The following is a 25,983-nucleotide window of genomic DNA, read 5'->3' on the forward strand; positions in this document are numbered from 1 at the left end:
GAGAAAGATACATTTTAGAAATGTTCAAATGATAAATGGCAAAGAAGATATTTAGCTATGCTAGATCTCATACACTCTTCTGAACTACATGTAAGCTAATTTTTCTTGAACAGAAATGATTTTTGTTCTGTGTGTACTTTCCCTATGTTATAAAGGAAAATCTGGCTGGACTGGCCAAAACAAAACTTATCTATTTTAGACCCTAAGCCATATGGAAAACCATTACTACATTCAAAAGAAAAAACCTTTTCTTTCATATTTTCAGTCAAAACGAACTATTCTGTGCTGGTTATTCTGTTTGCCACCATCCCCGTTGATCCAGATACATGTTTGGCCTTTCTCTCCCTGCTGCTGTACCCTAAAAGACTGACCCTTACAGACTTCATTTATAGTTTTCTGGTTGGACTTGTCCAATGGGAGGTACGAGCAGGCAAATCAGATGGCAGAAGAAAGAGGTCAGGATATTTATTTCCCGGCTCCTTCCTTGGTTTAAGCTGCAACCCTCTACAGTCATAGCTCCTGTCAGGAAGCCCATCTTCTGTGTCCCTAGTTCTCACTGGAAGTCTGTAACAACATTTCTTCTTCTTGCTGCTTCAGCCCTAGAGGTGGTTGCTATTTTCTGCTGTTGCTAGTCTCCAGGTGCCATGTTGGTTTCTTTGACCCTTTCCATCATATGTTTATAAACAGGAACTTCGTTAAATTTTCTTTAAAATCCTAGCAGAGTATATCTTCTGTTTCCTGCTAGAACTATAACAGATACAAATGCTTAAAATTCTGAATTTCAAAAAACAATATAGATGTTTACTGACCACTAGAAGATGCAGGGATAAGGCTACAAGAAAATATTACTGCAGAGAGAATGTTAGAACAAAGCAGAATAGACCATGCTTATAAACTATGGCTTAAAAAGCTTATTAAGTCTCTTTCACAATGATACAGCACTTTGCACATTTAATAACCATCTTTCTGATCTTTTCATAACTTTGGGATATCAGTACATTTCTAACATCCCTTAACCTTAGGTTAGAATAAAGTGTAAGCCATTTGAAAAGCAAAGGTTCTGCAAAGCTAATTCTCTCCTATCATAACCTAAAAAACAGGTCAATTATCTCTATAAAACAATTAGCTTATTCTAAGTTTAATTCACTTTCAATTAAATACATAAATTTTTTTCATTTTATAATAAATGGTTGTACCCCTAAATCAAACAAATGTACCTTATCACAGTTTCTAAAACACCTCAAAAATGAATGGATCAGATTTTAAGACCATCTATAAAACTACAGTAAATAAGACAGTGAAGTATTGGCATAAGCCAATACTTATGGATGGAAAAACAGGTCACTGAAATACAATAGGGAGTCCAGAATTAAATCCACATGTATGCAGTCAATTAATTTACAACAAAGGCATCAATACAATGGGGGAAGAGATGGTCTTTTCGATAAATGATGCTGAAGCAATTGGATATCTGTATCAGAAAAAAAAATTAATATTGACCACCTACCTAAATCAACAAAATTAATTCCAGATAAATCATAAACCTAAAAGTGAAAAGTAAACTATAAAGCTTCTGGAAGAAAACACAGAAGAAGATCTTCAAAACCTTGGGATAAGCAAAGATTTCTTAAACAGGACAGAAAAAGCACTATTCATAAAAGAAAAAAATTATAACACGTTGGATTTCATTAAAATCAAAACCTGTTCATCAAAAGACCATTAAGAAGGGAAAGGGTAATCCACAGATTGGGAGAAGATATCTTTAATATATATATATCTCACGAAAGACTCATACCCAGCATATATAATGAACTACTACAAAATCAAGAAGAAAAGGATAAAACTCAATACAAAAAAATGGGGAAGAAAATCTTACATGATATTTCAAAGAAGTGAATATCCAAATGGTTAATAAGCAAGTGAAAATGTGCTCAACATCATTACCCCTAGGGCAATGCAAATTAAAGCCAAAATGATTTACAACTACACACTATTAAAAAGGTTAAATTTAAAAACAGAGACAACACCAGGGTTGTAACCGAAACTCTCATACACTGTTTGTGGAAGTGTAAAAATGGTACAGCCACCTTGGAAAATGGTCAGTTTCTTCTAAAGCTAAACATGTTTACCCTAAGGACTTGGCAATTCTATTTTTAAGTTTATATCCTAGTGAAATGAGTACATGAGTATCAGAAGACGTGTATAAAAATTTTCATAGATGTTTTATAGTCATAATACCCCTAACTGGAAACAGTAAAGGCATCAAAAGGTTTTACCCTGTGTATACTCAGTCCTTGCCCTATAGACACTTCTGTTGTTTTCCAGTTCCATGTTGCTCTAAATCTCAGTGCTTTTCAAACTAACTGTGAAATCTGTGACAATAGACCCCTTGATGCCTTTATTTTCATGTCATCCTATCTACAGCCTTTCCTCTGCCAAAAGATTCTGTGGCAAACTTCCACCTTTCATCAATTTTCAATTTAGGAAGACTTGTGTGGTTTTAAGTATGGAATATAGACTGTCAGTCTACCTATCCATTTGCCTGCCTGTCATTCTAGCTCTGTATTATTAATAATTCTCCTTAACTCTTAAAAAATCAACCAAAAAACAGGCAAAAATCATTTTTCTCTGTCTTATTTTCATCTCTAGGATACACTGACACAAGCTCTTCCAAGTCCAAGAGATAGAAAGACCCATCCTTTCTTAGTTTACATTAAATCATTATGGTCTATATTTCATAAAATTTATAATATACTATAAATGACCCCAAATTCTTGTTTTCCCTTAATGGCTTTTGGGACCACCAATGTTCTAAATCACCTAAAAGAAAACATTAAAGCATCCCAGCCTAGCCACTGGGAGCATGGTACCTGTAGGAGGATGAAATTTATTTAAAAAAGGTAAAATCCTTTGTTACCTCCATTTCAGAGACCAGTAAAGGTTGCAAAATTTCCTGAAGGACATTAAAAAGAAAAGGGGAGAAGCCTTTTCAGGCCTCTAAAAAGCCCACAGGAGCAAAAGACCAAACTCTCACACCTCAAAGGAAGTACAGGTCCTAAAACACAGAGGTTTATCCCAGGGGATACAAGGATTCTTCAATATACGCAAATCAATCAACGTGATACACCATACTAAAACACAGAGGGATGTGGGTAATTGTAACTGGTACAAAAAAATTGGCCATTGGAAAACATGAATGTTTGCATAAAGCACAGTGATGTCTATATCTTGCCCTTATACTTAAAAACCTCTCTCTTCTAAGTTCCCACCATACCCCTCCCATTTCCCTTCTCCTGGCTATCTTAGTACATTTGGGCTGCTATAGTAATTTATTATAGACTAGTTGGCTTAATAACAACAAACATTTGTTTCTGATAATTCTAGAGGCTGGGAAGTTCAAGAACAATCTGGTGGATTTGGTGTCTGGTAAGAGCTTGCTTCCGGGTTCATAAACGGCATCTTTGCTACGTCCTCACATGGTAGAAGGGGTTCAGGAGCTCTCTGAGCTCTCTCTTATATATAAAGAAACTTAACCCATTCTTGAGAGTTCTACCCTCAGGATCTAATCATCTACCAAAGATGCTACCTACTAATACCATCACATTAGGGGTTAGAATTTCAACACATGAATTTAGAGGGGACACAAACATTGTCTATAGCATTGAGGTAACTATAGTTACTTACTAATGGCATGCCTGCACCTCTGGTCAGTGTACAACTTCTCAAACCTTGCAATTAGATTAGACACTGCCACCCTCATTTCTTCTTTCATACTGATTTTCATACAGTATCTGCATTATTACCACAGCAAACATCCAAAAACCAGTTTTGCAAAGATATAAAAAAAAGGAATATAGTGTGACCTAATGTTGAAACTGTGAACTAGTAGTCCATAAGGGATATGATAGATGTTGAATACACCTGTGTTTCCTTTGAAAGTTTAAAATGTTTCATGGCACCCTGTGAATTCACTATGATGCCCTAGGAAGCCTTGGCACACAGCTTGACAATTGTGAGTTAAGGCATTTAACAAGTGAATACAAATTGGATTTATGAAGTTTAATTTTTGGATGTTGAAAGGTTGTAGACTGATAACACTGATATTTATAAATTATAGGTTGCTCAGAGGTACAGACTAAAAGTTTTCGACATTCCTTTCACTGGAATCAAAAAAACCTGGCAGATGACAATGTTAATACTAAGTTCTCTAAGTGTATAACAAAAAGCACCTATCAGGTCAATTCCATATATCTCTTTTCTAAGCACTTCCTAAATAAAGAAAAAAGGCAAGAGGTAATTTCACAGAAGAAAAAGGTTTCTTATTTCATTTTCTCTTTGTAAAATTAATTTTTACACTTCTTAAAACATACACATCATTCTTGATGATGTGTACTTCTAACTTCCAAAAAGTTCAGGAAATAAGGCTTTCTAATTTGAAAGACCAATCATTATTAACAGGAGAGTTAGTTTATTTCATTATTTCTATTCTTTTGCATCTTTCACACAATTATAATATAGCAAAGGATATTAAAATACATTTAATCTTCAAGAAGTAGGGAAAGATGAACAGATTTTTGAAAAATTAAATATACCACATCACACACTGAAAAATTAGATCTTGACTAAAGAACACATTAATATAGCACCGAAAGGAAGCCCAGCGATTGTGATTCAATATCCCATTTTCCAGATAAGAAAAAAGACTTCAAGTGGTTAATTCAGATTGAAATTGACTGGTAAATTATAATACTCAACTATGGAACTAAATTATTCCTTTCTGAAACAGCATTTAAAAATTCCCATATAGGCTTCTGCCTAGAAGGCAGAAAGCTGGAAAAAAAGTCACTCCTACCCTAACAATGAGAAAAGAACTGGATAAGCTCACTAAGATGTCAATTCTCCACAAACTGATCTATAGAATCAAAGCAATGCAATCAGGAACCCAACAAGCTCTTTTGTAGGAACTGACAAGCTGATTCTAAAATTGATATGGAAAACCAAAGGACTCAGAAAAGCTAAAACAAGTTTGAAAAACAAGAATATAGTTGAAAAATTTTACATTACCTGGTTTCAAGACTTACTTTAATGTTACAGTAATCAAAACCGTGTGGTACTAGCAAAATGACAGCCATCGATCTACAGAACAGAACAGAGTGTCCAGAAATACAGCCACACAGAAATGGTGTTTACTGATTTTTGACATAGGTGCCAAGGTAATTCAATAGAGAAAGGATAATATTTATAACAAATGATGCTGGAGCAACTAACTAAACATCCATGTGAAAAAACATGAATCTCAACTCATACCTTGCACCATATGAAGAAATTAAAATTATTCACGATGGTCACAGACCTAAATGTAACACCTAAAGTTATAGAACTTCTAGAAGACAACAAAAAGAAAATTTTTGTGAGCTTAGGCTAGGCAATGACTCCCAGATAGCAAACAGAAAGAACCACCCATAAAAGAAAAAATTAAAACTTCTGTTTTAATTTAAGAAAATAAGAGAAATCACAGCCCGGAGAAAGTATTGGCAGTACACATATATAATGAAAAACCTGGGTCCAGAATTTAAAAAGAATTCTCAAAGCTCAATAATAAGAAAACAAACAATCCAATTTTTAAAATGGGCAAAAGGTGTGAACAGACACTTCATCAAAGAAGATATGGTTAGCAAATAAAAACATGGAAAGATGTTCAACACCATTAGACAATGAAAAACGCAAATTAAAACCACAATAAGATATCACTACAAATCCACCAAAATGGCAAAAAACAACACAAACAAAACAAAACCTGGCAATACTAAGTACTACCAAGCATGCAAAGCATGGCTGGTAAGAATAAAAAATGGTGTAAACATGTTGGAAAACAGTTTTAACCCAAGAGAAATGAAAGTATATGTTCACACAAAAATCTGTATGTGAATGTTTCTAGAAGCTTTATTCATAACAGCCAAAACCTGAATACAATCCAGAAGTTCATCAACAGGTGAATGGATAAACAAACTATGGTAGATCCACACAGTGGAATACCACTCAGCAAAAAGGAACTACAAATACATTTAACAATAGGGAGGAATCTCAAAATCATTGTGTTGTGAAAGCAGACACAAAAGGCTACATACATACTCTATGCCAGTCTTTTAATGACATCTGGAAAAGCCGAAACTATAAAGAGAGGAAACAATGTTTTGAACTAATTTTTGAAAAATAAGTACTAAAGCAGATTTAAAAAATAATTGCAAACATTTATACAGCACTTTACTGTGATGATCCTCACAACATGCTAGGGAGCAGGTACTAGTTTTACATCTGTTTTAGAGATAAGAAAATGGAGGTTCAGAGAGATTATCCACTTTACTCAAGGCAACACAGTTAGTGAATGCATCCATTGACTTCAATTTAAACCTTGGTCTCTGTTGCTCTGGTCTCTCTAAATTTAATTTAAATAATTAAATTAGTGTGTGTCGGGGGACGGACCATTTTGTGGTCCGTCCCCCGACACACACTAATTTAATTATCTGTCATCCTCAGCTTTCATAATACTTGGTTCAGGCCTCTGCTAGGAAAGTTTTAAAATGATTTTTGTAATAAATAATTTAGGTTATAAATGAGGAATGAGAAGGTCTTGTTAGTTTTTAATGATTACATTGTTTCATATAGTATTCAGGACACAGTGGACATTCAACTATTTGTAAATGAGTAAGAATTACTTGCATTTCCTGACAGGAGAGGTAGCATTGAATTTAAAAAGAGCACATGTTCCAAAGTTGACTATTATTTCACTTCAGAAAACATTACTTCACTTGCATGTATTGATATATGGCACTACAAGTAGGGCCTGTCTAAGAAGGTATGGCTTTTAGGAGTCAGAATTTCTAGCATGTGACAGTTACCTAAGTCTCAGTATCCATGTTTGACAAAAAGGGAATAGTACTTACCTTTCCTTTTTCACAATTATGAAGGTCAATGAGATAATTTTGAATTTGAAAAGTCCTTTGCAAATGGTAAAGCAATATATAATTATTGTTAAAATGTTTAAGTATTATTATCATCCATATAAAACTGTTAAAGGCAGCAGAGAACTTTGTCTCAAAACCTTTATCTTCAAGGAAAAAAAGACTTTAAAATCTCGTTCCTTTCATTAATGGAACAAGATTAATGTTTCATAGCAATGTTTATTTACGTTTTACTGCTAAACACAAAACCCAGAAGAATCAAGAGTTGTATACTTTATAATGAGTTTACAGTCTAATTGGGTTCACAAGCTTATGGTTCTGGCAGTAAAGACAGATGACAAGGAGAAATAGAAAACGAATAAGAAAGAAAAATCAGTTCACAAGAAGTATAGTCCTCTAAGTGGAAGGTTAAAAGTTTCCTGCTAATGTTTGCTATTTATATATAGGTATAACTTAAAGAACTAATAGTTTTTTCCCTTTCAAAAGAACTATTTGGTCCCTAGAAACCAACCAGTGGAATAGTTAATATGAGCAAATGGCTTTAGGCTATAATACTCAGAACAAAGATAAATATCTTCCTATTCCCAAATATTATTAAACAAAGGTATCATTTACAAGGGAGAATTAAGTAGTTTGAGTTATAAACACGAAGATTACATTACACCTTTTTTGGATATGCTCATGTTTTCAAGAATTCTTAAAAAAAAAAAATTACTCGTGTATTAAAATATGTAGGGATGAGAAAAGGCAGTAAAGGCGTCTTATTACAAATCCTAATTGAGGAACTGTCAGGGTCAAATTTAGTTGAGCTTTTTACACTATGTCTCTGGTACAATATTAAATGAAATCAATGAATACTTATTGTAGGTGTAAATACTTATTACTTGATTCCTTTAATAATTTTATCTTGTGTGTGCAATAAAGGCAGTTAGGTACCACTTTAAATAAAATTAGGATTTAACTGTGTTTCACCAAGGGCAAAACCCAATTTGAGCCTCTAAAGGTTATAATACGCATATGTCCCAACTTTAAAACTTAAAATCTGTAATATTTCGATAAACATATTTACTTGGGATCATTAATTTTACTTCAGAATTATTCTATTATAATCTCTGAAAAATTGGAAGCGCACAATTTTATGTAACGAAAACGACTGGGAAATCTAATTACACAATACACTTCCCTATAATCTGCTTCACTTCAACGTGCAAATTCATTTAACAAAAACGCCTTCATCTCCATATGCATACACATGAAGCCACGTGTGATACATGAATTTAAATTTTAAAGATTATTTCTCTACTTTGGTTCAGAAATGCTCATTTAAAGAACATCCACAGAGATAGTAATTTTCCTTTAAAACAACAGGGCAAGATTCTCCCTTAAACTCGCATTTCTATCCGCCACAGGAGATTTTAATCTGGGGCAAAAGATGAAATGACAACTATGATAAAGTAAGGAGGAGAATTCTTTACTGTCAGCCAAAGGCAGCACTCAACTTCTGAATTTGCTACTCTGAGGGAGCATTTCCAGAGTCTGGGTTATTCGTTAACTAATTCTTAAGGGCAAGGTCCAGCTAAGTTTAGCGTAGGCAAGAAAATGACCAATAAGTAAAACTCGGTCACACGGAGAAGGCACCTCCCTAGGCCCGACAACGGAACTCGTCTCTTCTCTGCTCAGCTGTCGCGGGCATCGCAACGCCCAAGCAAGGCCCTCCCGCTCCAAGGGCGCCTGCGCAATCTCCACAAAGTCAATTAAACCCTTCTTTAAACCAGTTGACGCGAATGGTTTTGAAATTACTGTCAGCTCACGCCTCATTTTAAAAAATCATCAGGTGTGAACACACCAAAACGACCACTCACCGAAGTGGTCCTAAACGCAAGCGTCAAGATTTAAGCTTCCTCTCGCGACTTATGTGGTGCTGCCGGAAGCGGAACTATCCGTGTGGTTAAGAGAGGCGTGATAACGGGGGCCTCGGAGCTCCGGTCAGAAAAGGTTAGGAAGGATCGTTTGGTTCTTGCCGGAAATCGTTCCGCCCGGTGAGGTTTCTGTGTGAGACCCGAGGCGGGATGGGAAGAGGCGTGACCAGGGTTCGGCGAGGTGTAGTGCTGCCTACAGTATCTCTCTGTGGCCTTCCTTCCAGCTGCTATTGAAGAGAGAAGACCCAGATTCAAGCTAACAGCTGGAGTCTCTTTGACGAACACCTCAGTTCTGTCCCGGGGATTAAAGGGGAAACCGAGGCCTGAATGGGCGTGGTCATTTCCTGCAGTTCGCGTGACGACCGCAGCCGTGGCAGGTGCGGGCCCCGAGACCGAAGGAATCAAGATGCGGAACCTGGTCCCCCGAGGTTTGCGGCCGCTGCTGGGCAGTTGTTTTGTCTCCTGCTCGCTCTGGGGGAGCCTAGACACGCGCTTCTCCTAGGGGCATGTGCCAGAGAGGCAGCGTGGGTGTGGAGGAGTGACAGTACAGCCTTGAGGGTCCTTCTGTGTCTTAATTTCTCCTCCTCTTCCATTACTTCCCTTTTGCATTTCTTGGGTTTGAGATACCGGAGGTTTCATCTTAGCTCGAAGGGAACTGCCGAGGTTCTGGCTGGTACGCCAGGCTGCGGTCTTGTTCCACCGAAGTAGGCAGTCTCGAGTTTGGGGACTGCTGTGGGTAGAGATGGCTATTTTTATTTTCATTCCTCAGTCTTTGTCCTTCTGCTCCTCGCCTTCTCCACTCCACTACAAGTGACCAAAAGCCCCTTCCGTTGCAGCTTTCCAGAGTAGCGAAGGAGGCTGCAGGTCACTGCCGCCCCTAATCGGTTGGAGTGTTGCATCCTCGCGCGCTTCGAGGGAGAAGGGGCGAGGGTGGTGACCACTGGATCTCATTTACTAGGACTTCCTGGGAGTTTGCGACCTTTGGAGTCCCGTGCATGATACTTACCTTGGCTTTAGCGTATTGAGAAGCTTCGTTGTGGAAGTAGGAAGCCTCCTTGCTGACTTAAGCACCTAGCATCCTTGCTCTACAGTGGGATAGGGTTTTGCTTTGCTACTGAAAATTCTTCATGACAAATAAAGGTTTTGTTTCAAGCAAATAAAAAAAATAATGATAGCTGCCATTCGCTGAGTTCTTATGTGTGCCAAGTGCTTTACATAGTTTCTCATATACTTCTCTCAACAATTCCATGAGGTGTATTAGATTATTATTCACATTTTACAGAGGTAGGAACTGAGCCTTATCTCTAAGCCTCACTTAACTTGCCCTAGTAAATTTTTGCTATTAGTAAACGTTTGAACAAACCTGTACTAGAAAGCAGGTTTTTCAGACTTCAAAATCTGTATTCTTAACTATTACATTACCATTGTCCTACCGTTGTGCTTCATTGCTTCCAACTTCTTCACTAACATTTTCAGTAGCTGAAAGTATTCATTAGAAAAATATTTGGTATGCCTATTTAGGTGTGTGAAGGCAGACAGATGTGATGTCTGTCTTCATGGAGCTTCAGTATTGATGCAGAATTAAATAGTTCAGAAACCAAAATACTTAAACTTGCATGGATTTGTTTAAAGCAGGTGATTAAACTGATGGGCAGAAGGTGCAGGTTGTACAATCAAAGCTTGCTGTTTAAGTTTTAAACTCACGACTTGCAGGGTAGTTGTTGTGAGGGTATTAAACTTAACAATTGGTGGAACACTTATTCATCACCCAAATAAATGCTATGCACCAATTAAGTACTGGGAATATATAGATGACATCCTCGTTCTCGAAAAGCTCCCATGCAACTACATATGAATAGTATTGGGGAACTATTAATGTTCTTATGTGGAAATGATACTGTGGTTATGTTAAGAGCATGTCCTTATTTTTAGGAGATGCATAGTAAAGTATTTAGAGATGACGCATATTGATGTCTACAACTTACTTTCAAATGGTAGAGCAATTGTTGAGTCCAGTGGTGGGTATATGGGTGTTTACAGTAAACTGTTCTTTCAATTTCTGTGAATATTTGAAAATTTTCACAATAAAAAGTTGGGGAGGAAAACCATAACTGTAGTGGAAACATATTTGTAAAGATAGATCCAAATGCTGTGGAGCATAGAGGATGGGAGAGGGTGCTGATGTGTATTTGGGGGTTAGCAAAGGCGTGACTTCCAGACTTTTTAGTTTAGTAGTTTAACAAGCCCTCCAGGTGATTCCAGTGCATTCTAGAGTTTGAGAACCAGTGCTTTGAGTGTGGGTACTTTAGTAGCATTATACTGATTTCAAATTTAGAAATCAACCTTAATAGGTATTTGTCTTTTGCACAAATTTAAACAGATTACCAAATCTGGCTACACTTTGATTTGTTAAAATATAGATTATCTGGTTAAGAAATGCTGCTGTAGAAAATTTGTGGGAGGTCTATTAACTTGAGTTTTTACAGATGTCCCAGATAATTCTGATGTAGCTTGTCTATTATGGGACTACTGCTATAGAAAGAATCTTAAAAATAAGAAAGGCTCAACTTTGATACTTGAATAATGTAATATCTTTAAGGCCAGTTATATGTTTTGGAATTTATGATGGAGGATGTAGGTTGGTCGAAATGCTAAATAATGTGGAAATGCATAAGGTATATTTGTTTTGTCAGGGGTTCAGGTGAAATAGCAATTCATTTAGAATATCCTGGATTTCCTATCATGCCCATAAAATTTCATCTTGTACTACAGTATACATATCACTTGGGTAGGGGAAACAAAAAGTACATTTATTTCATACTTTTAGTGTTTATAAGTATTTATTCAGTATGTATAATGCTGTGTGGTAAGGACTGGGGAGTCCTGATTTTGCCTTTAAGTGATCATGATGGCCTTTGGTTTAAACAGACCTGAATTTGATTTCTTTTTACAAGTCTTATTGGCTGTGTGGTTACAGTCAAATTTCTTGAACTTTCTGAGCTTCAAGTCCTCATTTATAATCAAATGATGGACATTTATCTATGTACTGCAAGGATTTGTAAAACGAGGAAAATATCTCTGATCCCAGGATTGCTGAGAATAATTGTTAAATCACAAAGTCATGACTGCTTCCCAACTTTTTTCATATTAGAGTATGCATAGAAAGTGATAGTATTTGTACAGTGTTTCCAGGAGAAACGAAGAGAGTGGTGTTGGAGGCAACTGGCCAGGAGGTTCCAGCTGCCATACTTGGCATACTTAAAGTATTCATTCATGGTGAGGCAATGTGTTGGGAGGCTCTGGGTTAACAAATCAAGTACGTACCAGGTAGCAATGGTGAATAAATGTTCATTCTCTTGAAGCTTATTGTGTTTTGAAGGGATGTACGCAGCCAAAACAGCTAAATAATGCCAAGGTTAGAGGTGACCAAAGGGCAAAATGAATGATTCAGAGAAGAAATCTTGGAAATTGTTAAGGAAAGGTTTGTGAGGGAATATTTTTTGGGTACTTGAGATGTGCCAAGCATCAAGAAGACAAAGACTGTGCTTCGTCAGCTTTGTCTCCTTTTTTATCAGATCATCAGATCTCCTGTAATAATAGCATGCTCTCATAAGAATGGCAAACACAGGTTTTGCTTGCCATGTACTTCCATTGTTCTACACTCCCCCTCCTTTTTTTGAGTTGTACAGGGGTTCTCAAACTTGGGTGCACATTAGAATCTGAGAAGCCTTAAAAATACCTGGGCCTTTCTCCCAAATATTTTGATAAAATTGGTATGGAGTATTGCCTGAGCGGTGGGATATAAGAAGTTTCTAAATATAATTTAATCTGTAAAACAACTTGAAAGATAGGTACGATTTACTGAGGCTCTTAGAGGTTAATTAACTTGCTCAAGCTCACACAGCTACTGGAGTCAAGATTTAACACCAAGTGTTTTTGGCTCCAGGATCCATACTATTAACCACTAGCCTGTTCAGTCTGTTTCTAGTATTTGTAAGTATCGTTCATCTATCAGAAGAGAAAACAAAAAAGAAAGCCTTTGCCTACCTTTATAACAAAGCCCTTCAAAAGAATTGTCAGTATAGCTTGTCTCTACTTCTTCTCCCGTTCTCTTAAAAGCAATCCAATCACATTTAATAAAATTGAAAATTCTTACCGTGGCTTCTCAGTCCTCTGTATGTATCTTAGCTACTTCTCCGACTTTATTTTCTACCATTTTTCCTTTACTTGCTTGCTCTGCTCCAGCTGCAGTGTTCTCCTTACTTTTCCTTGATCATGTGAAATATGCCAAATATTTATGTTTTAGGGCCTTTAGAGTTTGTTTCTTGTCTGGAATGCTCTTGTCATATAACCCCATGGCTGGTTTCCTCATTAATTCAGATTTCTACTCAAATGTCACCATATTAGGGAGGTCTTCCTAACATATATTTATTTGTTGATTTGTCTATTGTCTCTCTCCAGATGAGTGAATGAGACATGGTTTCAGACCTAAACCCATAATCAGATGGGGGACATACATATATGTATTTGAAGACATATGTGTATTTGAAGCAGCATTGAAGACAAACAGAATTTGACTAAGTGAATTTGACTAAGTGAAGAGAAGGGGACAGATCAGTCATTCATTTATACTCTTGGAAAAAAATGTGCAGGATACACATTTTTTTCCAAAAGCTGATTTCTACTCACACATAGTACACGTATAAAGTAGCTCAGAAATTTGGGAAAATATATAGTAAAGGGACTAGTAGGAAATACAACCCAATAATTCCACAACTAAGAACTACAACCAGTAGTTCTGCCACTAGGTCATGGTATTATTAACTGACTTTTAAAATTTCATTTTTATGCATTCTAGACTTTTCACGATGAACACTCTAAAATTACAGTTTTTGAAAATTAATTTTCAGCTCTGCCTATAGAACAGGATTATTACCACTTTCATTAAAGCACCTAAATTAGAAGAAAGTACAATACGGGCTTCCCTGGTGGCGCAGTGGTTGAGGATCTTCCTGCCAATGCAGGGGACACGGGTTCGAGCCCTGGTCTGGGAAGATCCCACATGCTGCGGAGCAACTAGGCCCGTGAGCCACAACTACTGAGCCTGCGCGTCTGGAGCCTGTGCTCCGCAACAAGAGAGGCCGCGATAGTGAGAGGCCCGCGCACCGCGATGAAGAGTGGCCCCCGCTTGCCACAACTAGAGAAAGCCCTCGCACAGAAACGAAGACCCAACACAGCCATAAAAAAAAAAAAAAAGTGTACACATGTACATACTTACCTGCATATATATAAGTAGACATATATCTTTATATGCACTGAAATACATCTCCCACTGTTGCCGTTCTGAAATGAAAAGTGAGACATTATTGCATATTTCTACTGTCAGTTTTGTTGGTGTGCTTATCACACTAAAACAGAAAACGTTAATTTACTTGGCTGTCTTCCTTCTAGACCTTAAGCTGCTTAAGAAAAAGGTTCATGTTTACTTTGACTTTATATTGCCAGCACCTAATACTGTGCCTTCTGTAATAGGTTAAAAGTTATTTGTGATTTAGGTCAACAAATAATGAGCAATATTCATTTTGTTAGATTTTATGTTATGTTAGTAGGGAGCTTGGTTTATAGAGTGCCTATGGAAACTAAGGTTTATTGAGTGTTTAGTGTATGCCAAACATTTACTTACTCTTCACAAAGTTACAGGGTACTATGATACCCCCTTTTTTATAGATGAAGAAATTTAGAGAAACTAGCATAAGTTGCTTGTTATGTAATGACAGATTTAAATAGGTATATCTGACTCTAAAACACATGCCCTTTCTGCTACTAAATATTCAGTATTAGGGCTGGTTTCAGGTGGATGGGAGGGGTTAAAAACTAAAAAGAACCGAAAGAGGTTTGCCTTTTGATACAAAACAGAAGAACTGAGATCAGCTTATTCACTACCATCAAGTTTTACAACAATTGGAAACTTTCTCTTTTTATTTTTCAGCAAACATCTTTTATATATGAAACAGTGCAAGGGAAATAGGAAAAAGCACTGATATATAAAATGAATTATTTCTGCTTTTATTCTTTAATCACAAAGTTTTAAATTTCATAACAATGTAGTTGCCTGGCTAGGTAAACTAGTTTTATTTTAAATATAAATTTATTTATTTATTTATTTATTTTTGGCTGTGCTGGGTCTTCGTTGCTGTGCACAAGCTTTCTTTAGTTGTGGTGAGTGGGGGCTACTCTTCGTTGCGGTGCGCGGGCTTCGCATTGTCGTGGCTTCTCGTTGTGGAGCACGGGCTCCACAGTAGTTGTGGCACATGGGCTCGGTAGTTGTGGCTTGCGGGCTCTAGAGCTCAGGCTCAGTAGTTGTAGCGCACGGGCTTAGTTGCTCCGCGGCATGTGGGATCTTCCCAGGCCAGGGCTCGAACCCATGTCCCTTGCATTGGCAGGCAGATTCTTAACCACTGCGCCACCAGGGAAGCCCAAAGTAAACTAGTTTTAATGTTTCATAGGGAGCCACCAATTAAACTGGAATTAGATCTTTAGGGATAGGACTTTTGGCATTATGCTTTGCAATTCTAGCTAGCTTATTCAGCTCTTAAGAATATTTAATCAAGTAATTTCTTGTATTACCAATAATCAAAGTATTTGATATGTAGTTTCATCTTGGTAGGTGATTAGTTTTTATATGACCAAGGAACCAAGTACATGTAAACAGCTTTGCTAAGGAATATTCTGAGGTTATATCACTGTTGTATGATAGTTCTTAAACTGATGTTCATGGGCATCTGTTTTTGTGGAAAAGTTTGGATGTCTGTCAATCACATAAAATTGCTTGCAGAATTTAGTGTACATGTGCATTTTTTCTGAGACGATCCATAGATTTTAGTAGATTTGCCACAGGTTTTTTTTTTTAGGCTTTAATCTTTATTTTCTTTTTTTATTTTTATTTTTTTATAAATTTATTTATTTTTATTTATATTTATTTTTGGTTGTGTTGGGTCCTTGCCTCTGTGCGAGGGCTTTCTGCAGTTGCAGCGAGTGGGGGCCACTCTTCATTGCGGTACGCGGGCCTCTCACTATCGCAGCCTCTCTTGTTGCGGAGCACAGGCTCTAGAGCACAGGCTCAGTAGTTGTGGCTCACGGGCTTAGTTGCTCCGCGGCATGTGGGATCCTCCCGGACCAGGGCTCGAACCCGCGTCCCCTGCATCGGCAGGCGGACTCCCAACCACTGTGCCACCAGGGAAGCCCCTTTATTTTCTTAAATTGAGGTATAGTTGACATAATATGTAAGTTACAGGTGTACAATACAGTGATTCACAATTTTTAAAGGTTATACTCCATTTATGGTTATTATAAAATATTGCAAAAGAGTTTTTGACTGTAAAACTTTGAGCTGCTGTTATAATGAAATCTTGTTTTCATTCTAATCTTGTTTTGTTGATTTATATGTGAGACCAAAATGCAGAATGGTTATGTACCCCAAAAAACCTGTTTGCAAATTGAACTTTTACAAATTGAAGCCTTTTAAAAATTGATTTAATGTAATTTCAGGTTGCTATATAGTTGTTAATGATTTTTAAATCCACATTATATTATATCCTTTTCCATTCCATTCAGATATTACTGAACTATGTGCAGAGGGATTTAGCTTTTAGTGTAATTTTGTTATAATTTGAATAATTTTCTCCTAATTCCTTAGATATTTTTAGACTTGAGGAATTTAGTGTACTCTTTTTTGGTATTTTGTATCAGTTTGTCAAATTGCCAAGATATATATTATTGAAGATGAGAGTCTAAATTTCTTAAATTTATGGAAAAAATGTCTTTTCATTTGAAGGTATACATCAAGTTATTGGTAATGATTTTACAAGTGTCATTTAAAGTTATTTTTACATGAGTGATTTTGAAGTACAGTCTCCAAAATTAATTTTTTAATTGCATTTTAGGTAAAAAGATTGCCATATCAACTCACTGAAGCAATAGCGTCACTGTCTTGTCTTTTAAACTGCATCAACAATGAAGCAATAATATCTGAGAACAAATGAACATTTGCCAACTAACTGTCATCACAATTTCAAGTGATTGTATAAGCAGAAACAAGCTGCAACAGACCCATGTGTCAACTCTTACAGAGGGAATGCTTTTTTCAGATGCTGTTTATTTAGAAACAGTTCTAGTATATCACATTTAAGTTGTATTTATATCAAATGAAATAAAAATGAGTGAAGCCCCCAGATTCTTTGTTGGACCTGAGGATACAGAAATAAACCCTGGAAATTATCGACACTTCTTCCACCATGCAGATGAAGATGATGAGGAGGAGGATGAATCTGTAAGTTGTTTGTTTGTTTAGTGAAGACCAATACAGTCTAGGCTTTTTACTGATCGCTGTGAAGGGGAATTGATACCATTGTCTTAAAGTATTAAGACTTTTTTCTTCACATAGAAATTTGTTGGAAATTTTTAAACTGAAAAAGCATACTGTGTTTCATTAGTAACATTACTGAATCTGTAGTGCTTCAAGAAAGACAATTAGAGGTCAGATTTCTAAGTTGTGTAATAATGACTAATTTAGTGTCTTTCAGTGATATGCCTAGTATAACACAGGGTTGGGTAGAAAAAGTGACAAGGAGAAAGAGTAATCAGGGCCATAAATCAAAGGGTTCCTTGTATGTAGAAGTGCTGCAACAAATACATCAAGATAAAGAATTTTAAAGGTATTAAAAAAGAACTGCTTAACCAGCTTCATTAAGTTTGTCATGTTGTCAACACAAGTGGTGGTTGACCTGAAGATATCCCTTTTATTAGCTATTCAGAAGTCTAAACTGTGTGGCTAGGAGAAACTACCTCAAGTATCTACGGGAGTGTGTGTGTGTGTGTGTGTGTGTGTGTGTGTGTGTGTGTGTGTGTGTGTAAACCATACTGGATCTTTAGGAGTAACACATTTATTATGTTTATTTTGCTATGGTTATGTTAGCTCAACATTTTTATTACTCATCATTTTTGTGCCTTAACAATTAGAGATTGCTTTACTTTGAGAACCTATTTAAAATACAAACTTAAAATATGTGTTTCTTATATTTCCAATTGAAAAGAGAATTTTGTTTTAAAACAAAAACCTGTTTTACTTGATGTAAGTAGTAAAAATGAACCAAAAATAGCTATTAGATGACTCGTCAAATTCTTTTTCACTGTTACTTAACAACACCTTTCACAGTGCAGTTATACATCTGAAATGCAAAATCAGACTGTCACCCATTTAAAATCTATCCCACCCCCCCCCACCTCACCCCTAGAAAAAAATGATGGTTTTCAAACTTCTCATGCCAGCCAAAACTTTTCTTCATCTAAAGTCTTATGTAGAAGTCCAGTAACTAAAACATAAAAGCAGAGCTTCTCTAACTGACTTAGACTAGAAAACACTTTTGATTCTGCCTCTGCTACGCTTACCCCTTTTCTTTAGAGTTCTTCTGAGCACATGAGAACACCACTGATAAATCAAGTCCAGTCTTCTTCCATATAAGGATTTTTATCTCTCTCCTATGTCTAGAACTGTACTTGTCTCTCTTCTCTTTTACCTTTTATGTCTTAGCAATATCAGATTTTTATTTCCCACATATTCCATCTTGTACCATGCCTGTTTGCTGTTGTATGTACTTCTTTATCTCTGTGAAATGCCCCTCCTTTTTGGATAATTTGTGAATCATTTTTCGTTCTTCAAAACCTCAGATTTCATGTTGTTCAGTCTTCCCCCTCTCCTTACACTTTTCCCCATGAGAAACTTGAACATTTTTTCCTCAATACCATTTCTATACCTTGACTATATACTTCTATTCTGTGTATCACTATGTACTGTATGATTACTGTGTTTCCTGTTAGATTCAAAGTGCTTGATGACAGGTAGTTTCTGTATATGTAACTCTTCAGTGCTTAGCATAGTTCTTGGAATATTGGTACTAATTAAATTGAGTTCACATTTTGAGGAGCTTGATTTGGTTCATTTGACCTGTAGATTGATAAAATGATTTGTTCCAGATCGTTCTGTTAAGATATCAATGACGTTAGGTTGAGTACTCTTGTTGTCTAGGGAAATCTACTTAAGGAACATCATAATGAGCTATGTCGAGGCTTTTGATCAGGAAAGAATTGAATAAGGGAACATAAAAGTGGATGATCAGAGGGTGAAAGACAGCAGATCCCAGGGAGGTTAGGATTTACAATCTTTGATGGTAACATCAAATCCAATACCGATTTGAACTCTAAATTTCATATGAGTGAGAGGAATAATGCTAAGCATAAAGAAGAAGAAGAATTCAGATGTTGCCCCGTTTTATTTTTAGATTTATAATAAGAGAAAGTCTAGTAAAACACTTTTGGGCCCAGATTATAATGTCGTATGAAATAAATAAATATAGAAGAGAGAAGAACTGAAATGGAAAACTGGACACAGCTTTATATTTGATAAAACTCTCAAAGTACCTAAATGCAAAGACCTCAGAATGAATCTTGAGTAATTTTATAAACCCATGAGCTACTCATAAGTTGTTTCTATATTCTGCGTTTTAAATTTCAGGCTGAATCATGGCCTTTGAGCTGTAGCAAGGGTGCCAGAGGTGAGCAACACCGTAAACTGGGAATGTTGAGTACGAAGATTGGGGTGTCAAAGAGCATAGACACCTCTGTTTAGCAGTGTGGCTTTCTCCAAAATTTCCTTCTAAGTTGTCATTGGTGACCAACTCATATTTAAGCTCAATCTACAAAAATAGTTTAACACTGCATAGCTTTGTAGTGAAAATATCTTATTTTAGGCAAGAGAATTCTTTATCTCACTCCTATTGGCCCTTTAGGCCTTATTTGCTCCTTTAGCAATTTAACAGTTTGCTAAATTGTTAGTTAGCAAATAAACGCTAGAGACAGTTAAGGAAGTATTTAAGTTTGAGATTTGAATGAAAATAGTAACAGTGTTCTGAAACTTTATCCAGACCTTTGTAGAAAACTATTATTATTAAGTATTTATTATAACAATATAATCTTGAAAAATGCCTGTTTGGGTAATGTGTCACGTTTATTGATTCATCACATGCTTTATGTACTTCGGACAGAGATTTAAGATAGCTGTACTTTGGAGTTGTTATCAAGTCAACCTGATTTTTTGTTTTCTTTCTGTTTTAGCCACCGGAAAGGCAGATTGTGGTTGGAATATGTTCCATGGCAAAGAAATCCAAATCCAAACCAATGAAGGAAATTCTTGAACGGATCTCCTTATTTAAATATATCACAGTAGTAGTATTTGAAGAAGATGTTATTTTGAATGAACCCGTGGAAAACTGGCCTTTGTGTGATTGTCTTATTTCTTTTCATTCTAAAGGTAGTAAAACAGGGAGGGAAACCTCTTTATCCTTTCTAACTATAAAACTAATAGATAAAATAGAAAAATAAAATTAAACTCACCTAGTCTCACAGATAAGTGATATTAACATTTTGATATATTTCTTTCCAATCTTTTTTTCTGTGTGTATTTTTAAAAAACACATTTTGTGTTATAGTGTATATGTAATACTATATTTAATTTTTAACCTAATTACATCAAGAGGTTTTCCCCTTCTATATCATTTGTCAAAAACCTGATCTTTAATGGTGTCATAGTATATCATCCTGTGGATGTACTATATCATACTTAACCAATATCTTAAAAGTTAGATGGTTTCCAATTTTTACTATTAAAAATAAGGTTGTGATGAACTTTTTGAATGTATGTCTTTGTTTACAACTCTAAGTTTCTTAGGACAAATTCTTGATTTTTTAAATATTATAAGCCCATATGTTTTGCCATATAGAAGATAATCTATCATTCCTCAATACATATTCATGCTTTATTTCTTAAGAACTTAATATTTGAATTTTATATTTTCCTTGCTATCTTTTATAAATCAAACTGAAATATCAATTAAGCTTAAGTATTCATAGTAAAGTCCACTAATCAAAAGTTATTAAGTGTGTGTCTGAAAATTTATAACCTAAGAATCTGTGAATTAAGTGAATTTTCATTAAGAGCGCTAATTTAAAAGATATGCACTCAGTTATAAATGTATTCATATTAAATCATTTTTGTTACCAAACTAATGTAGCCTCCAGGTGTGTTAAAGTCTCACTTTAGTTAGGTGTTTAAAAAGCATCCCCTTCAGCAAGAAGAGGATGGAGCAGGTTAAGACTTTTTGTGCTCCCATACACTATATTGATTTTCATTATTTCATAGAGAAGTCAAGTCCCTGGTCTTCTTTAGAGACTGAAGTCATTCATTTTAGAGAATCTTAAAATTTGCTTATGCTTGGTGGTAAGGTGTTCTTCCCTTACTATCACATGGTTCTTCCTATTTAAGTTAAAGCTAGTTATTTGCTTGTAAAAACTAGATACTACCTAAGGTCATATCCCACATGCTGCCTCTTTAACAGCAACAAAAGCAGGGTAATGACTATATAGGCGTTTCTTATTTCCTGAATTCTGTTAGAAGGCTTCAAACCATAGACATTGAGACATCTTTACAGTAAGTGATGAATTCTTAGAGTCTATAAAACTAGATGGGTTTGTGATTTGTGGCCCATTGATTCTTGGTATAGAGAACTTCTAATTAAATGTTAAAAGCTAAGAGGAATTTAGGAATAAATCTTTTTTTTAACTGACCATAGCTTTTTGTTTTGTTTTTGTTTTTTTAACTTCAGTAGGCTTTAACACTTCCTTCCTCTACTAACTATTCTGATAATGCTACAAAATAGTGTCTTCACAGATACACTGTAGCATACTATAGTTAAATGCTAAAGCTATGTATGCCTGATGATTGTTACCCTTTTGCTTAGATATTTATTAAAATATTGTTATTTAGGGAATAATTATAGTTAATATTTATTGAGCACTTACTATGCCAGGTATTGTAATAAGTGTTTTATATACACTATTATATTTAATTTCCCAAAAACCCTTTTAGTTAAAATACCCCTTTACAGCTAGGAATCAGAGACTTGGAGATATTAAATAAATTTGCCCACGGTCACATAGCTAATGAAAGATGGAGTTAGGATTTGAACCTTGGTTTATGCTCTTAACATCTATGGTATACTGCCATTCTTAATCATATACTATACGTTGATGGTTAAAATTGGAGTCTTTTAGTGTTAATACAGAGAGTGAAGTATAATCATTAAAATTACTTAGATTTTTTTTTAGATCTCTTACTATATCTGCCATTTGATTTGTTTTCATTGTAATTAGTAATTTTACCAAAGTCTAGAAATTTTAAGGACTTAATTTCTGCTGTGTTAACATTGACCTAGTTAACAGCAAGCATGATTCTGCTCATATATTTTATATTCTGAGCATATCTGTTGAATATAAACTAATTTTTCTTCTGCTGTTTTTGAAGATGCTTAAGTTCTTTGAATTATCATCTAATTTATATGTATACGCATCAAAATATCATTAGTGAGAAGAAGAGGAGTTATAAATTTTTAAAAAATCACCAGGTGATTGTGATACACTTATTTATATATAGATTTCTATTTGTGTATGAGGTAGTCTTACCTTCTGTCAGGTGACTTTGAATAATCAGGCATCAACTAACATGTCAGTACTCTAAATTGGGTTATGTAACCACTGGCTTGCTGTGCCTTATCAATCAAATTCACTAAGAAAAAATAAGATTTATTTACTAGTACAAGATAAATCAAGTTTTGTGTATTTATTATTCTGTCTTATAAAGAAAGCAATTACATGCATAATGAATTAGTCTTTTATAGGAAGTGGCATGAATTCAAGTTGATTAAGTTATAGATGTCAACTTATCTTGAGATTCTACAGAATATGTTAATAATATGTGTTCTTAGGATTTCCACTGGACAAAGCAGTTGCCTATGCAAAACTCAGGAATCCATTTGTAATCAATGACTTGAATATGCAGTATCTCATACAAGATAGGTGAGTGGTTAAGTTGGCTAAATTAAGGAAGGAAAATTAACATTTATTTAGTATCTGCTTAAGCTGACATGGTATCAGGTGTTTTTATACATATATAAATTTGTGGTATCCTTGAAATAATCCTTAGAAATAGGTATTTATACCCAGTTTTACAGGTGACGAAACTTGAGAATCAGGCAGATCATTTAGTTTGCCAAAAGTCACAAGTAGTTTCTCAGGTAGTGGGACAAGGACTTAAACCAGGTCTGTTTAATTTCCAGACCCTACTAAGCCATTGAAAATTATGAACAGTTTTTCTGTCATGTGACTGATGATGAAGCAACAGCTTTACCCATTATAACTAGGTTTTTAATGGTAAAGTGGAAACATTATGAGAAATATTTTACTGTATATCTTAGCAATTCATTTAACAGGTCAAAAGCATAGATATTTAAAAGAAATTGTAAAATACAAATGCATTTATATATTTCATTTAATTGGTGTTTCACTCTACTGGCTACCCTTATAATTTCACCAGTATTCTATTTTATTCTGTCTTAGCATTACAATATGAGGTTATACGTATGAAAATGCTGTATGAAGTGTAAGGCCCTATAGTTTTTTGTTTTTCTATTTTTGTTTTTGTTTTTCCTTTTCCAGATAGTAATGTTATTAATATCTCAATTTTTATAACATTTTTCCTAGGTTTACATGTTTATATATTATAAATATATATGTATATATATAAATGCATATTCATTTTAAGAAATTTAGAAAATAAAATCATGAAGAATGGCATTTAACCCTGCCACTACGTTTACCATATTTTTTAATATAGAAAGCAATACATATATGCACTTACATTTTACAAAATTAGGATCACCTTTCTATTAAAAGACTATAAACATTTTCCCACATTGTTAAATATTCTCTGAGTACTGTATAAGGTTTTTAATACTTAGGTAATATTCTGTCATTGTGATATAGTAACTTTAACCATTTCTTTTTATACATTTACATTCCCAATTTTAAAAATTAGTATTTTAATATGCCACAAAAAGTATTGTGCATATACTTTTGTTCTAATATTGCTGAATATTTACTTAGAATACAGTTTTTCAGTATTTTAAATGACATATTTGTTTACTTAAAGACTTTATATGCATGCCTTTTTTAGTGATAGAACAGTAATAATGTACTTTATGAACAGTACAGTAATATACTCATTGTGAAACAGAGCAATAAAACAATAAGGATATTTTCTTTTTTCTTCAGGAGAGAAGTATATAGTATTCTTCAAGCTGAAGGTATTTTACTTCCTCGTTACGCAATTTTGAATCGTGACCCAAATAATCCCAAAGGTAAGAGTAAGAGATTTTAAACAAGCTATCTTTTGTCACTTAACATACTTTTGAGCCACTCTCTTATATAATTAAATGGAAAGAATTTAAATTATGGTATTCTATTCAATTTTTTAAAAATGATCCAAATAGGCAATTAAATTTCAATTAAAATGTGACACTATGAACTACAAGGCTAACTAATAATCAGTAGTTGTATATCCTACATTTCTTTGGTCTACGTTTGACATATCAGAATCATAAAGAAGAATTTTTAAATAACATGCTTAATAAATTTGTATTGATTGGGGTAAATGAGTGATTCATCTATGACTATTGAATTAAGTATTAGAAACTTCATGTTAGTATGCCACAACTAAACTTCTGATGAGTAGGAATTTTGAAATACTACTATTTATTAATATTTTAAAGTACCCTTTGCTTCATTTTCCTGGTTATCAAAACATAGCATGTAAGTTACACTTAGTCTAAAAAGGCAAGATAAATGTTTATATGTTTTAATATTTAATATTCTGGTAACTATTTTGGGGAATTTTGATGACTTTATTGTACATTAGAGCAACTTTTATTAAAAACCAGATATAGTACCATCTGTAACGGAACTTTTCTCATTTGTCTAGAGGTACAACTTGCTGATTGGATTGCTTGCTTACTCTGTATATTGGTTAATTTTCTAACTTAAATAATTTCATGTTTTATGGTATCTGTGGTATAATGATTCCATACATTTTTCAGAAGACGATAGCATTATGGAGTTATTTCTCAATCTTTCTTGTGTATCATTTCATATCTAACTTTGAATTCTATGGGGTGACAGGGTAAAATGGCAGGTCCATTAGATTTTTGAAGAATATAGTTCCTAATGTCATAGATCATATGTTTGCATAAATATTTATTTTTTTATTTTTTACTTTTTAAATTTTTTAAAAATTTATTAATTTATTTGTTTATTTTTGGCTGTGTTGGGTCTTCGTTTCTGTGCGAGGGCTTTCTCTAGTTGGGGCAAACGGGGGCCACTCTTCATTGCAGTGCACGGGCCTCTCACTATCGCGGCTTCTCTTGTTGCGGAGCACAGGCTCCAGACGCGCAGGCTCAGTGGTTGTGGCTCACGGGCCTAGTTGCTCCGCGGCATGTGGGATCTTCCCAGACCAGGGCTCGAACCCGTGTCCCCTGCATTGGCAGGCAGATTCTCAACCACTGCGCCACCAGGGAAGCCCTGCATAAATATTTTTAATTAAACTCAAATCAGTACATTATCCAAGGTTACTTTTCTTTGTAATCTCTATTATAGTAAAAAAAAAAAAAGAAAAAAAAAGTCCTCAATAATCATATTATATCTAGGTAATATACAAAATATAATTTTTCTTGCTATTGTGTTTGATTTATAGAATGTAATCTGATTGAAGGGGAAGATCATGTAGAAGTAAATGGGGAAGTTTTCCAAAAGCCATTTGTAGAAAAGCCAGTCAGTGCAGAAGACCACAATGTTTACATTTATTATCCAACATCTGCTGGTGGTGGAAGTCAAAGACTTTTTCGAAAGGTAAACCTTTGTTACCCTAGTGAATACTATTCTAAATACATTATTGTATACATTTTACTAAAAGTAATCAAGATTTAGTAAAACTAAGATTAACAGTGTATCATTTAGAGATAGATTAATAAAACTGATATCATATCAATACTTTGTTAGAAAAGCAAGTCATCATTTTAGTTATTTAATGTTGTTTATGCAAAAGCTTACCTACAGAATACCAAGAAAGTTATTTGATCTTCTTTCTACCTTCCATTTATGTA

At 34.8% G+C, this 25,983-nt stretch overlaps 2 protein-coding genes across 23 annotated transcripts in view; one reads left to right on the forward strand and one right to left on the reverse strand.

The window, feature by feature from the left end:
* Positions 1-8,916, reverse strand: part of GIN1 (gypsy retrotransposon integrase 1) — a 29,213-nt gene extending 20,297 nt beyond the window's left edge. For 2 of the 4 annotated variants that reach the window (XM_082377578.1, XM_082377577.1), the window contains exon 1: positions 8,825-8,903. The gene's annotated coding sequence lies outside the window, so the exon portion shown is untranslated. Of the gene's footprint in view, positions 1-8,824 lie in introns of all 4 variants that reach the window. The other 2 variants (XM_082377575.1, XM_082377576.1) reach the window with 2 other exon arrangements.
* Positions 8,917-9,030: 114 nt separating this feature from the next.
* The window catches only part of PPIP5K2 (diphosphoinositol pentakisphosphate kinase 2), an 81,209-nt gene continuing 64,256 nt past the window's right edge, over positions 9,031-25,983 (forward strand). For 6 of the 19 annotated variants that reach the window (XM_082375250.1, XM_082375241.1, XM_082375246.1 and 3 more), the window contains exons 1-6: positions 9,031-9,309; positions 16,825-17,210; positions 20,051-20,246; positions 22,756-22,846; positions 24,101-24,186; positions 25,575-25,729. In XM_082375250.1, the coding sequence (XP_082231376.1) occupies positions 17,097-17,210; positions 20,051-20,246; positions 22,756-22,846; positions 24,101-24,186; positions 25,575-25,729 (642 nt within the window). In that variant the 5' untranslated portion in view covers positions 9,031-9,309; positions 16,825-17,096. Of the gene's footprint in view, positions 9,310-16,824; positions 17,211-20,050; positions 20,247-22,755; positions 22,847-24,100; positions 24,187-25,574; positions 25,730-25,983 lie in introns of those variants that run through there. The other 13 variants (XM_082375238.1, XM_082375251.1, XM_082375253.1 and 10 more) reach the window with 6 other exon arrangements.

Source organism: Balaenoptera borealis (genome assembly GCF_965194805.1).
Source record: "Balaenoptera borealis genome assembly, chromosome: 2".
Lineage (NCBI taxonomy): Eukaryota > Metazoa > Chordata > Mammalia > Artiodactyla > Balaenopteridae > Balaenoptera > Balaenoptera borealis.